Source organism: Trypanosoma theileri (assembly GCF_002087225.1).
Source record: "Trypanosoma theileri isolate Edinburgh chromosome Unknown TM35_Tth_11_V1, whole genome shotgun sequence".
Lineage (NCBI taxonomy): Eukaryota > Euglenozoa > Kinetoplastea > Trypanosomatida > Trypanosomatidae > Trypanosoma > Trypanosoma theileri.
In genome coordinates, this window is record NW_021639853.1 from 179,665 (window position 1) to 193,298 (window position 13,634).

A 13,634-nucleotide genomic window follows, 5' to 3' on the forward strand; every position below is an offset into this window, starting at 1 on the left:
TTTTTTTTTTTTTGCTTTTGAATTCATAGTATAAGAAATATTACAGAAGAATTAGAAGAGAGAATAGCGACTTAAGGGAATATGAGGAAAAGAGTGATCGCTGAATATAATTGAGAGCATCGTAAAAAGGTACAAGAATAAGGGAAATGTTAAAAGTGGGAGAGATGATGTCTTCTACTTGGTTGGATCTTTACCTCTCATTTACTTTCATCCGGACACAGTAAGTTGTTTTGTTTTTTCTTCTTGATTTGTTCATTCATTCATCCTTTCTTTCTTTTTTTCTATGTGCCATGACTATATTATAAATAGTAATATTTCTTCCCCTTTTTATCATCGTTTTCAATAATCCTCCCTTTATTTTTTTTTTTTTTCGTGCCTACCATTCCCCAATGTGTATGTATGTATGTATGTGCATTATTATGATTCTGAGTTGTTACTATTTGTGGTGATATTGGGTAAAAAGGTGATGTGATCCGCTCAGACGTCATCCTTGTGGGGAATAGAAGGAAGTTGAGAGAAATGAATACTTTAAATAGAGGTTACAATACTGCATGCATTTTCTTTTTGTTGTTGTTGTTTTGGTGCTAATTTCTATATATATATATTCGTTAATAATCCTTCTGATATTCACTCTGTGCTGAAGCAAAAATAAGACATTTCCTCTCTCTCTTTTTCTCTCTCTCTCTCTTTGTACTTTTTTTTCTTTTTGGGGGGAAATTATTTTCATTCCTTCGTAATTTCGTAGGAGAAGATCAGCGAAACCAACGAAAAAGAAGAAAAAAAAGGAAAGAAAAACACCAGAAGCCACACTTGGGGCACGTGGAATTAAAGTGGCAATAAGAAGAAGAAAAGAAAAGAAGAAGGAAAGACACTCACAACACTCACTCACAGAGATAATCGTACAAGCATATACATATATATACATAGTGAGGGATAACGAGGTGTTCTAGTTGAAAAGGAAGAAAGGTAGGTGTCGGGATAGATTAGTCGTATTTATTGCTCATATTAACTGTTGGTTGAGCCTTTTTTTTGTCATCACAGACACAGACTTACATTACAGACATATTATACATCCACAAATACGCTCATATAACTAACGGAAAAGCTAGGGTGGTCTTTTTTTTTTGAATTTAAAGAAGAAAAAAAGAGAAGAGAAAAAAAAAAAAAAAAGGATACCTCTTGTCTTTTTATTATTATTATTTTGTGTTTGATTATTTTCACATTATATTTAAAAGAGGAAATCAAATGCGACGTGTCTTGAACTCTGTGTGTATCGCCAATGGCCTTATCACCGCGGTATGTAAAACCGCAGCCACGCCTCATATAGGAACTAGCAGCAGCAGTAGTTGCAATCATTTCAATAAATGTCATTCAGCGGCCATTCTTTTCTCTACACGTGCGCAAGGGACTTTTGGCGGTGGACGTGGCGGAGGCCGTGGAGGAGGCGGAGGAGGACGTGGTGGTGGTGGACGTGATCATCGTGGTAGTAGTGGAAGTGGTAATCAAAGCAGTGGCAGTACCGTTCCACGTTTAATAAACCAAACTGGAGATGGTGAACTCAGTGATGTGACCCGTATCATGATGCGTGATGATTGGAAGATCCTCACCAGTATTGTCAAGTACATTCCACAGAATGGAGCCATTTCCATCAAGAGTCTAAATGCCCAACTGGTGCCAGATGTACAGGAGGCCATCTCCGAGAAACATGATGGACTCAAGGCTTTCCTGGAACAACGTAAACAACTGTTCGTTGTAAAGGCCAATCCTTCCGATGGTGTCCTCTACGTGGCGGCCACCCCACTTGCATACCAGAAACTCATTGCCAGAGAGAAACAACGAGAAACCATGCAAGAAATGTTGGGACTTAATCGCCGCGGTGGTCGCGGAGGTGGAGGCCGCGGAGGAGGAGGACGCGGCGGTGGACGTGGGGGAGGCCGAGGCGGCGGAGGCGGTAGAGGAAGAGGAGGAAGAGGGAATAGCAACAGCAATAGTGATCGCGGCGGTGGAGGGTTTAGAGGAAGAGGCCGAGGCGGCGGCGGCGGTGATCGGGGGAATAGTGATCGGGGTGGAAGTGGGCGGTTTGGAGGCGATCGGGGTGGAGGCTTTAGAGGCCGCGGAGGGAATCACAGCAGCAATGGTGGGAGAATGGGAGGTGAGGCTCGTAGCTTTGGCACTCAGTCCAGGCGTTGAGGGTGTTTGAAAAGCCAGCCATGTAACGGGGAAAAGGAAGGAAGAGAAAAGGAAAGAAGAGAGGAGTGGTTTTTTTTTGTTTTGTTTTGTTTTGTTTGTTGTTGTTGTTGTTTTTTTTTTCTTTTTGTTATTTTTCGTTGTGGTTCTTCTTCTTGTTGTACTGCTTGCTTGCGATTATTTCTCTCTCTTTCTCTCTCCTCGTTTTGTTCATTTCTGTTCTTTTGCGTGGTGAACAGGACATGTGGAGGAGGTAAAGGTGAGAGGTAAAGAGGCAGTGATGATAGAAATTAGAAAAAAAAAAAAGATGAAGAATAGAGAGGGGGGAGAAGTATATGAAACAGTCTAGCCATCCGTCTGATGAGAAGATTGTGAAGATGAATGAAAGTGAATAAAGAGAAGGGTTTTTGTGGGGGAAAAGAAAGAAAGAAAGAGAGAGATTTGCCCTTAATTGTATCTTGTTGTTTCTCTCTGTATTTTCTCTAATCCTTACTTTTACTATTATTACTACTATTACTGTTGCCTATTCCTTTGAGAGGCACTCTCCTAGAGCTTTTCTTCCTTTGTAGTAAAGATTGAAAGAAAGAAAGAAGAAAATAAGAGAAGAACCTCAATGGAAGGAATTGTCAAGAGAAGTATATAAGAATCAGGAATCATCAGGAACACATACACTATATATATATATATATATCCTCTTCTCTTTTTCTATCAATGTTGTGTAGGACTGTATAAAACACAGAACTCCTTTATTTTTGTTAAACTCTCAGAATGTAAGTATTATTTTTTTCTCGTATTCTTTTTCCACATGTATTCCTATGCTTTTTTTTTATTATTATTATTTATTCTTCATTCCCACATGGTATAAAAGCTAAAAGTTAAAATCGAGGTATACCAATACACCAATTAAAGAGAAAAAAAAAAAGAAAAAAAAAACAAAGTGTTGAGTCCCTATGCTTACAGCCGTTCGTGGTGTGTTGGGAATAAAAGCCATCCCATTCTCGCGGATACGCCCTAACAGTCACACTACTCAAGAGATGTTTATCTGTGTTCGTCGGTTCTGCTCACATGCTTCTCTTCTTACTGGTGTGAACAGTATGGTAATAACACAACGTCGTCTAAACTCCACCATACATGAAGGAGGCAGCCGTACATCATCTACTCCCATTACTAATACCAATACTACTGCTGATAATGGTAGTAGTAATAGTAATAATGGTAATAGTAAAAATAGTAGTAGTAGTACTAGTGTGAATTCTAATAAACCCGATCAGGAGGCGATGGACAATCTACTGGAGGAGATCCAAATAGTGCTGAGCCGCCCAGTTCCCATTGGCTCTCTCTTCCGCGCCCTCTCGAGTACAAGCCGAAAGACCCTCGCAAAGAACCGCGAGCCACTCGAGCAGCTCTTACTTCGCTATCCAAATCACTTCGCCGTCTATCAACAGGGGAATGGACGGAATCGGACCATTCACTGTGCCCCACCGCACTTGGTGCCCGCAGCCGCACACCGCATGGTATTGGAGGAACCACCCCTCTCATTCACCTCTGCGGGATCTTCCACATCATCCGCACAAACTGGAAAAATAGGAAATGATGATATTAACGCACGCATTCTGAGGCATGACCCAATTGCAGAGAAACAACAGCGTATTAACACGGTATTACAGTATATTCCAAATGAGTGGTCAGCCTTTACAGATTTGCGAATTCCAGAAGAAGTACGTGTGAAGTGTATGGGAAAGCCAAATGTGAAAGCTATTCAGTACTTTGAACGGTACCCGCAGTATTTTGAAGTGCGGCAACAGAGTTTGGCAGAACACACATTTTACGTGCGTCGTTCCTTAGCATTGCAACGAAGTCTTGAGAAAACATCATGAATAAAGAGAAATTAAAATATATATATACGTTATTGTTCACTTTCACGTAATATATTCATATTACTGTTTGTTTATCGCTTTGTGTGTCTATATGTATTACGTGATATGTTGGTAAGAACGTGAGAATAGAAATATTAAACTGTGTTTTTTCTTTTTTTTTTCTGATGTTTTCTGTCCTTCACAGATAAATATATATATATTTATATATACATTTTTTTAGTGGTAGGTGTTGCGTGTGTATGCAGAGAATGAACCTTGGTATCTATAAATATACCTATGGAAACTTTATCTGCCTTGCTTGCACGCACGCTGTGTCCTTCACAAAATAAAAACCCAAAGAAAAAAAATAAAACGAGCGGAAACTGTACATAGTCAATAGTCAAAGTATGAACACTTTACAAAGGGGAAAAGAAGCATTCTTTTTTTTTCTATCTATCTTTATCTTTTTTTTCTTTTTGGGGAATTTACCTATTTCAAAACAAATAACTGTAAGCGAACACAAGGGGAGAAAGAAAGAAGTGGTGAAGTTAATCTCCCCTATCTTGGACGTGTCTATTTTCCTTTGAAATAGAGAAAAAACAAAGAACAAGAAGAGTAAAAAGAAATAAAGGAACAAACAGAATATATATATATATATATATATGGCGTATTCGAATGATGAGAATGTATTGGCTGGTGCTTGGTGGACACACCGGTATTTAGCAGAGGAGGCGGCCTCTCTCTTATCATCCCCCACGACAGAGGGTGATATTTCTTCCTTACTGCAAGAGATTAGAAATAAAGCTAGGGAAATGTTGAAGGTACATATTAACACCATTACCAATAATAATAAGAATAAGAATAAGAACGAGGTGGATACTTCTGTGAATGCTGAAACGTTAACGCAATGGTGTGATGAACTTATTTTGATACGAGATAGATTGCTTAAGGTATTGACTAGAGAAAAAGAACAGCAAGATCAAGGGGAGGTGGATAAACCATCTCTGGAGAATGAAGTCTCTGGAGGAACCAATAATACTAATACTACGACTACGAATACTGGGGAACCGGATAATAACACACTCTGGTGGAGAGTGCATGAAATGTTAATCACCACCGTTATTGGTGAATGGGCTTCACAATGGATTAAGAATGATAATAATAATAATAATAATAATAATAATAATAATAATAATAATAATAATAATAATAATAATATTAGTGGTGTTGGTAGTGGAACCTCTTGTTCCTATACTATTGTGGACTCTTTTCTCGTAGACATCGCCTTTACACATACATCCAGTTGGGGTGTACAAGATAATATATCCTTAATAGATATTGTATGGTCCTTTGTGGTAGATATATTAGGTATGACCCCTATTGAACAGGAACAACATCTCCCACAGCTTGTTCACTACACATGGGAGGCGTTTCTTCGTGAGTTACAATCTCTTGAAGAGGAAATACAGCCATTATTGTGTGTAGGAACAACAAAAAAGGAAAATGAAGAAGAAAAAGAAAAGGAGGGTGGAATAGATGTAGAGGATGTTCGTCATCTTGTAACACGTGTTGTTAAGGTTCTTAATATGTTAACAATGGGAACCTCTTCTTCTTTCACATCCACAGATACTGTGATGAGTATAGTACATCCTAAACGTGGTCATGTTGTGATATCTACATCTGCAAAGGCTAAAGTAATTGTACAGTCACTTGGTAAATGGCTTCCGTTGTGTGGAGAACTTCTCTATTCTATGATCCCTCATCGAGAGGAGGAGGAGGCGAAGAAGGGGAACACTGGAGATAATAGTGCTGATAATAATGATAATGAGGAAAAGGAGAAGAAGAAAGAGAAAGTTGAATGTAATGAAAGTAAAAAATTAACAACACCTGAAGCGAATGAATGGATTCGATCTATACAACAAAACGTTCAACGTGTATTTATGCTGTTAGAGGAGTTTAATGAAACATCACCATGGATAGTTGTGCTTGCTGATATAGTGGCTCGTACATTTTATATGAGACGCGATCAAACTGTACAACAACACAATCCCAATAAACTGAAGACGGATGGAAGTAATGATATATATACATCTATTATTCCTCCTTGCGAAGATAAAGAACATGAGGCATTAAAAGCCTTCTTCACATGGTATAGTAAGAGAGGCGATACACACTCTTCCTTTATCTCCTCATCCTCCTCCTTATCATCCCCATCATCTTCCGCGGTGTCCACTCAACGTACATTAGTAGAGGCCTGTACAGCAAAGATGGGTCATGTCGTCTCCTGCGCACTGGATAAAACGAATCCTCCAACGAATCTTAGTATTCGAGTCTTACGGGTATTATTGGTCCAACGTCCAATTGCTACTTTACAGCATTTTTTAGGTGTTCTCTCTCCTAATAATAGTGTAACAGCCGCATGTGATTGTGAGGCTGCTATTACTGATAAGGGAAGATCTAGTGAATCACGATCGAGTGCATTTATGGAGGAACCTCTGGAAGGGAATACAGTGGCATTGACATTCTTCCCAAAATACTTCACAGTGTTTAGAACTATAGAACAAGCAATAGTGAGTCTATGTAGTGAACTGGTTCCACATAATACAAGTATGAATGCCACTACTGAGAATACTAATAATAATAATAATAATAATAATAATAATAATAATAGTATTCCAGTGGATGTGGTGGAGCGTTTTATTGGAGCCGCACTAGATGAGTCCTTTGCAACTTTTCATTCCCACACAGTAGCCACAAGTGAGTGGCTTATGTTCTTGGCATTTCTCTGTAGTGACACTCCACTCTTCGACACACACGCATTACTACATATTCGTCAAGCCGCACGTCGTTTCTTCGCACCAGGCCGTTTAATGCTTACACATCTTCATCGTCAGATTGTCCAGCTGCAGCGATATGCCCTAGTGGCATTCTTTCTCCCACCACTGCGTGCTATTGGTGTAGACTACAGTACAGCAGCGGATAGAGATCATGTGAGTTGTGCTATGCGATACCCACTTTCTGCAGAAGTCGCCTACTTTCAAGAACTTCCACGGGGTTATTATAGTCGACAGCCACTGCGACTGGCATTGAATGCGAAAAACGATGCTTTACATTTCTTTCATGAATTACTCATGTCTCCATCAGCCGTAACAACAACAACAACAACAACAGCTACTACTACTACTACTACTACAAATAAGAAAGTTTCAGCAGAGTCCAAGACGCAAAAGGAGGAAGACAGTATAGTAACACGTAGTCTATTTATTGATATTATCGCACATGTGGGAGTGTTGGTGGCGTCTCGTGTGCGTGGAGACTCTGACCGCCGTGCGTTGTCTGAGCCACTCACTGTAGATGTGATGGCTTCTATGTTCTTTGGTGTATTGCGACTCTGCAGTAGTGTTACTTATTGGGATGCCACTATTAGACATGATGTTCAGCGGTCTATTGTAAAGAGATTATGTGCCATTCGAGCAAATAAATCCACAGTAATTAATAATAATAATAATAATAATAATAATAAAGAAGAGAAGAGTCCTTTACCAATGGCATTTCTACTGCGTGGTGGATGTACACTAGAGAAGGAAGAAGAGGATAAGAATAAGAATAAGGAAGAGAAAGATGATAAGATAAAGAAGACTACAGCAGAGGAATATGCAGAAGTGCCTCATGCGTGGAATGACTGGTTTTGTGCTGCAGAGTTTGAAGATATCGACTCCCGTGCGGGAACATGTGCAATGACACTTCTTCGAATTTGTAATCGTGCCTATATGAAATATATCCCAACACGTACACTGTTAGCACGCCGTGCGGCATTGGAACAGTATGCATTGAAAGAAAAAGAGTTGGGCTCACAGGCACGAGCCATTGCATTAATGGAAGCCGCTATACAGCAGGATGTGAAGATGATAAGAAAACAATTTGGTCAAAAGGTAGAACCAACAACAACAACAACAACAACAACATCATCACAACAACAGCAACAACAGCTGGTTCCACCCAAAGAGTCTGTTGTAGTGGAAGCAAATAATGAGGCGAATAAAGAAGAAAAGGGTGTTGGAGAGACTCATACCACAACGGAAGATGTGAATAATCAAAGTAAGAAGGAAGAACAAGTACTTCCTCCCCGTGATGAGAAACCTCTACCTCTTGCCGTAGTGAAACTATATATTGAGAGTATTGTAGTAACACTCATGCAACGGGCAAGGATGTCTGTAGTGGATGGAGTGACCGCTGGTGTGGGATTAAAGAAATGGATGGAAGGAGTGGCACGTGCTTTTGAGCCGCAGGCCATATTAGAGACGGTACGCCGTGTTGTGCTGCGAGCGAATACGAAACTCACATACGCGACAAAACTTGAATGTGCCTCATTATCTGCGTTTTTGGGAATTATCGCTGATGAGATTGCGTTGCCGTACAAATTGAGTTTCTTTGTTCCTCGCGTTATTCATGCAAGACAAACACCACCACCACCACCACAAATGCAGATCCTCCAGCAACAACAACAACAACAGCGAGGAACGACATTACCCACTACTGATACCGTGGGAGATAAAAGTAATAATAATAATAATAATAATAATAATAATAATAATAATAATAACGATAATAGCGATAGTAATGAATGGATTCGTCGTACTCTTCCAGGATCGGAAAAGGATGCTGTGTCACTTCTTCGTCTTTTTATCGCAGATACAACCCGTGCTGTGGTACGTTTTCTTAGTGAGAATACCCCTCTTGGGGATTGGAGAGCTTATTCAATTGTATTTCACCTCCGGCGCATATTAGGCCTCGTGAAACAGTATGAATTGTCTTTCCGAACAGCATTAAACAAACGATTGGAACAATTGGGTATGCCTCCTATTACTACTAGTAGTACGAATACTGCTACTATTACTACTACTACTACTGCTACTAGTACCAGTACGAATACGACTAGTGTCTCTTCTGTGTATTCTTCTGGCGATGGCACACACCCCATACAACTGTTGGCTTCCGTGGAATGTCCGTTACTTCCAAACATGCCGGCAACCGCAACAGATGTCGATCATCTCTTTGGCGGTATACCGCATTCTTCAGAGACGTCATTAGGGAAGAATAACACAACGGCTTCAACGACGGCAGTTCTGCATGGAAGTAAGAGTTACAACAAAGAGGGTAGAAGGAATTGGATCTCTCAAAGTGGAGGAGACGCCTCCAAACAGAAACGGTATCGCAGCGGGGATGATTCTTACTCACACCGTCATGTACGACGTAAAAATGGCCCTCGCAATACCGCAGAGTGAAGTGGGGCTCATTAGAAACATTTTTTTTTTTTTTGTTCTTTTGTTTCTATCTACCTATCTATCTTTCTCTCTACCTGTTTATCTGAGTATGTGTGTGTGTGTATTTGTGTATGTATGCCCATGCACATGAATTGGTATATTGTGATTGATACTATTTGTACAATCGCATTTGCTTTTTTTTTTTTTTTGAAAAAAAAAAAAAAAGGGTGCGGGTGTGAGAGAGAGAATTTTTTTTATAATTGGTTCTCTTCTTATTGTGGTTATTATATTTTATGATTTGCTTGGTGTGTTTTGTTTATTTAATTTATTTTCTCTACTATTGTTTCTTCTTAATTTTAACACAAAACATTGAAGAAGTGCGCTACGATAACAAAAGAAAAAAAAAATTCTTGTAAGAAAAAGAGTAATAAAAAAAAAGAAGATATATATATTTATTTATAGTTAAATAGCATAATCAACAGGGAAGAAAAAAACAAAAGAAAAGAATATATAATAAAAGATGCGTCGCTTTGCTGCCTCTAAATTTCTCTCTGCTGCCGTTGCCACTCGAGCGTCAACGACGGTGTTTGTGCGTGATGCCATTAATAAGGCCATTGATGAAGAGATGGAACGCGACAAGTCCGTGTTTGTTCTCGGTGAGGAGGTAGGACAGTACCAGGGCGCGTATAAAGTAACGAAGGGACTTGTGGATAAGTACGGCACCACCCGCATTGTCGACACCCCCATCACGGAGCACGGCTTTACAGGAATGGCGGTGGGTGCGGCAATGAATGGCCTTCGCCCGGTGTGTGAGTTCATGACCTTTAACTTTGCCATGCAGGCCATTGATCAGATTGTGAACTCCGCCGCCAAGGGACTTTACATGTCTGGTGGTCAACTGCACTGCCCGATTGTCTTCCGTGGCCCGAACGGCGCCTCTGCGGGTGTCGGTGCCCAACACAGTCAGTGCTACGCGCCGTGGTATGCGTCTGTGCCGGGGCTGAAGGTGATGGCGCCGTACAGTGCGGAGGACGCGCGTGGAATGATTAAAAGCGCCATTCGCGACAACAACCCGGTGGTGGTGCTGGAGCACGAACTGCTGTACGGTGAGTCCTTCCCGCTCTCGCCGGAGGCACTGGATAAAGACTTCCTCATTCCCTTTGGCCGCGCCAAGGTGGAGCGGGAGGGGAAACATCTCACCATGATCAGTTTCTCCCGCGGCGTGGAGTACTGCCTGAAGGCCGCGGAGGTGTTGGCCCGCGAGGGCGTCGAGGTGGAGGTTCTCAATCTCCGCTCCCTCCGCCCACTCGACCGCAGCGCCATTCTCGCCTCCGTCCGCAAGACGGGCCGGGCCATGACGGTGGATGAGTCCTTCCCCGTGTGCAATGTGGGGGCGGAGGTCTGCGCCATCGTGATGGAGAGCGACGCCTTTGACTACTTGGATGCCCCAATGGAGCGGGTCTCCTGCGCCGACTGCCCAACGCCGTACGCGAAGGAATTGGAAATGGCCTCACAGCCACAGGTCTCCGATGTACTCGCCGTAGCACGGCGTGTCCTCAGTTAGTCAACAGGACTCTAGTAAACCAAACACATACATCTATGTATATATATATATATATATATATACACCAATCGGTCTATCATATCTATTTAATGATATTTTGAAGTGTGAGAAAAAAGTGGTGGGTAGGTGTGTGTATATATATAGATGGTGTGAAGCAGGTGCGACTACGACAACAATAACAACCAAAAAAAAAAATGGGGACAAAGTGGGAAGAATTGCAGGAGGAACTGAAATGAAACTTTTTTTCTTTTTAAAAAAATATATTGAAGAAATAGAAAGTTAGGAGTGAAGGATGGTTTTTTTTTTTTTTTTTCTTTTTCTTATTTTTGATCTCTTTTTACGTTCTGTGTAAGTGCGTACGATGAAGCCAAGGGGTTTGAGTCATTGTGTACTTAAAATATTATTGTTATTATTATTCTTCGTTGTCAATGCCCCTAGTTATAGTCTTTTTAATAATGGTGATGATAATGATAATGATGATGCCTCGAAATATTGAGATTTTTCTTAATATTTGAGAGAAGGAACGGATGAAGAGATTATATCTTTATTTGTGTGTACATGTTTGTGAGAGTATAAAATGAAATGAGCAATGATTGTGAGTGAAGGCGAAGATGATGTTCACAACGTAGAAAAGAGGGGAGAGAGTTTTATTCTTCAATTCGCTCTCTATCTCTCTTTTTTTTTTTTTTGACCATCTGTGATTGTATGATCAATTAAGAAGAAGGAAAAAAAAAAAAGAAAAGAGAAGGTGAAAGAATAAAGATATAGCATTTGAGAGGAAATAAAAAGGCAAACACATATACATACACACACACACATTCGCACAAGCATTCTTTACTCTTACAGAATGAAAACTTGCTTTTTTTTTTTCTTTTTTTCACTCCCTCTACAAATGATATTGGGCATCCAACTCTGGGCTCTTCACGAGAAGAAGAGGAAGAAGGGAAGTGGATAAAAAAATGCAGTAAACAGCTGCTGCATAAAGGGGGAAAGTGAAGAGTAAGCATTCTAAGAGAGAAAAAGAGAGAAAAGTGTAGAAATAAGAAGAATTTGTAAAGGTGAAATTGAAGTTAAACAAGAGAAATCTCTATAGTTAAGGTGCAGAGGGGAGAGGAGGGGAAAAGGTCTTATCGTTCTTTTTTCTTTCCTTCTTCATTCCATTTATTAAAGGGAATGAGAGAATCACACTAACGTGCGCAGGGATTCTTTATTAACGTAAAGCAAAAATGAATAAAACATTATAAAGGAGATAAAGAAAAAAAAAAGAATGAGTAAGGTGTGGCAGTTAAGAGAGAAACAGAGAAAAATTTGCAGGGTAGATTTGTAGTTGTATGTTGATTTTTCTGATGCAGAGAGCAAACAAATTGGGGGGAGGATCTGAGAAAAAAAGAAAACATAAATGAACAGAGGAGAAAAAAACAAAAGGTGTTTATGAGAGTTAGAAAAGGGAATAGTCGATATACTGTTTGTGATGGAGATGGGAAACGAAAAGATGGGAAGAAGAATTCTTTTTTTCTCTTTTCGTCTATCTTTCGATTATTATTTCTATCTCTCTTTCCTATATATATATATATATATATATTCTTGTTCTTGCTGTTACTGTTGTTTTGTTTTTGTTTTTTTTTCTCCTCCTTCGATATTTTATTTATTTATTTTTTTCTCTCTTTTTCGTATGACTCTTTTCTTCCTTGTTGTGCTTTTTCTTTTTCTCTGTATATATATATATATCCCCCTCTAAAATTCTTTATTTGTGTGTACGTAAGTGTGTCATGTTTGTATGAACTACATGTAGGATTTTTTTTTTTTATTTCTTTATCCTTCTTATCTCTTTTTTTCTTTTTTTTATCTTTTTCACGTGATATCGCCTCGTGGGAGAAATAAATATAAGAGAAACTAAAAAAGGACATTACCCATGCACACTGTGTGTGTATGTTTTTTATTGTTATTATGATTATTATTTATTTATTTTGCTCAGCCGCCATTCGTACTTCTATTGTACTCACTTATATTTCTTTTCTTTACATTTATGTATCTTTATTATTATTCTTTTTTTTTTTTTTTTTTTTTTTTTTTTTTTTTTTTTTTTTTTTTTTTTTTTTTTTTTTTTTTTTTTTTTGATGTTTCTTTACTTTCCTCTTTTTTTTCCCTAAACACTTCCTTCTGTTTGAATGAACTCTTCTTCTGCTTCTTATTTTTTTTTATTTTTTTTTTTCTATTTCCCATTCAGTGAAGGTGTGGATAAATAGAAATGTTGGCTCAATATCTGCGAAGGCGTGTTTCTGTGATCACAACAGATGGTCGATCTCTCGTCGGGGTTCTGCACGCCGCCGATCAATTACTGAATCTCGTCCTCACTTCCTGTGTGGAGCGTGTATTCGAAAGAGAGAATGATGATAATAATAATAATAATAATGATAATAGAAAAGAAGAAGAAGAAGAAGAGGAAAAAGAAAAAGAAGCTCCCATGCGGGAATTGTCGATGGGTGTGATGATGATCCGTGGAAGTGATGTGGTGTGTGTGATGGCGGTGAATACAATAGAGGAGGCGAAGTGGAGTGTGAGTGCACTGCGGGGCCGTAATTTGCCGCCAGTGGAGGAAGTCCCAAGAGCCGCTCTAGCAGCTGCAGCGGGAGGGAATTAGTCTGTTTGTATGTGTATGTGTGTGTGTGTGTGTGTGTGTGTGCGTGTGTAAACATCAATAGAGAAGAAGAGGATAGTGAAAGGGGGAAAGAGAGAGTTTTGTGTTGATTTCCTTCTTTTTTT

General features: G+C 39.6%; 5 protein-coding genes across 5 annotated transcripts; all 5 read left to right on the forward strand.

Moving 5' to 3' along the window:
- Window positions 1-1,245: 1,245 nt before the first annotated feature.
- On the forward strand, window positions 1,246-2,190 carry TM35_000111780 (uncharacterized protein; the record flags this gene model as incomplete). Its single annotated transcript, XM_029024887.1, has 1 exon — window positions 1,246-2,190. One exon carries the CDS (start codon window positions 1,246-1,248, stop codon window positions 2,188-2,190), a length of 945 nt encoding a protein of 314 aa, XP_028883710.1.
- A 947-nt stretch (window positions 2,191-3,137) lies between these two features.
- Window positions 3,138-4,064, forward strand: TM35_000111790 (uncharacterized protein; the record flags this gene model as incomplete). Its single annotated transcript, XM_029024888.1, has 1 exon — window positions 3,138-4,064. The coding sequence occupies one exon, from the start codon at window positions 3,138-3,140 to the stop codon at window positions 4,062-4,064; it is 927 nt and encodes a 308-aa protein (XP_028883711.1).
- A 641-nt stretch (window positions 4,065-4,705) lies between these two features.
- On the forward strand, window positions 4,706-9,328 carry TM35_000111800 (putative dynein heavy chain; the record flags this gene model as incomplete). The annotated part of the gene is made up of 1 exon (XM_029024889.1): window positions 4,706-9,328. The coding sequence occupies one exon, from the start codon at window positions 4,706-4,708 to the stop codon at window positions 9,326-9,328; it is 4,623 nt and encodes a 1,540-aa protein (XP_028883712.1).
- Window positions 9,329-9,827: 499 nt separating this feature from the next.
- TM35_000111810 (pyruvate dehydrogenase E1 beta subunit) lies at window positions 9,828-10,871 on the forward strand (the record flags this gene model as incomplete). Its single annotated transcript, XM_029024890.1, has 1 exon — window positions 9,828-10,871. One exon carries the CDS (start codon window positions 9,828-9,830, stop codon window positions 10,869-10,871), a length of 1,044 nt encoding a protein of 347 aa, XP_028883713.1.
- Window positions 10,872-13,119: 2,248 nt separating this feature from the next.
- TM35_000111820 (U6 snRNA-associated Sm-like protein LSm8) lies at window positions 13,120-13,512 on the forward strand (the record flags this gene model as incomplete). The annotated part of the gene is made up of 1 exon (XM_029024891.1): window positions 13,120-13,512. The coding sequence occupies one exon, from the start codon at window positions 13,120-13,122 to the stop codon at window positions 13,510-13,512; it is 393 nt and encodes a 130-aa protein (XP_028883714.1).
- Between the last annotated feature and the right edge of the window lie 122 nt (window positions 13,513-13,634).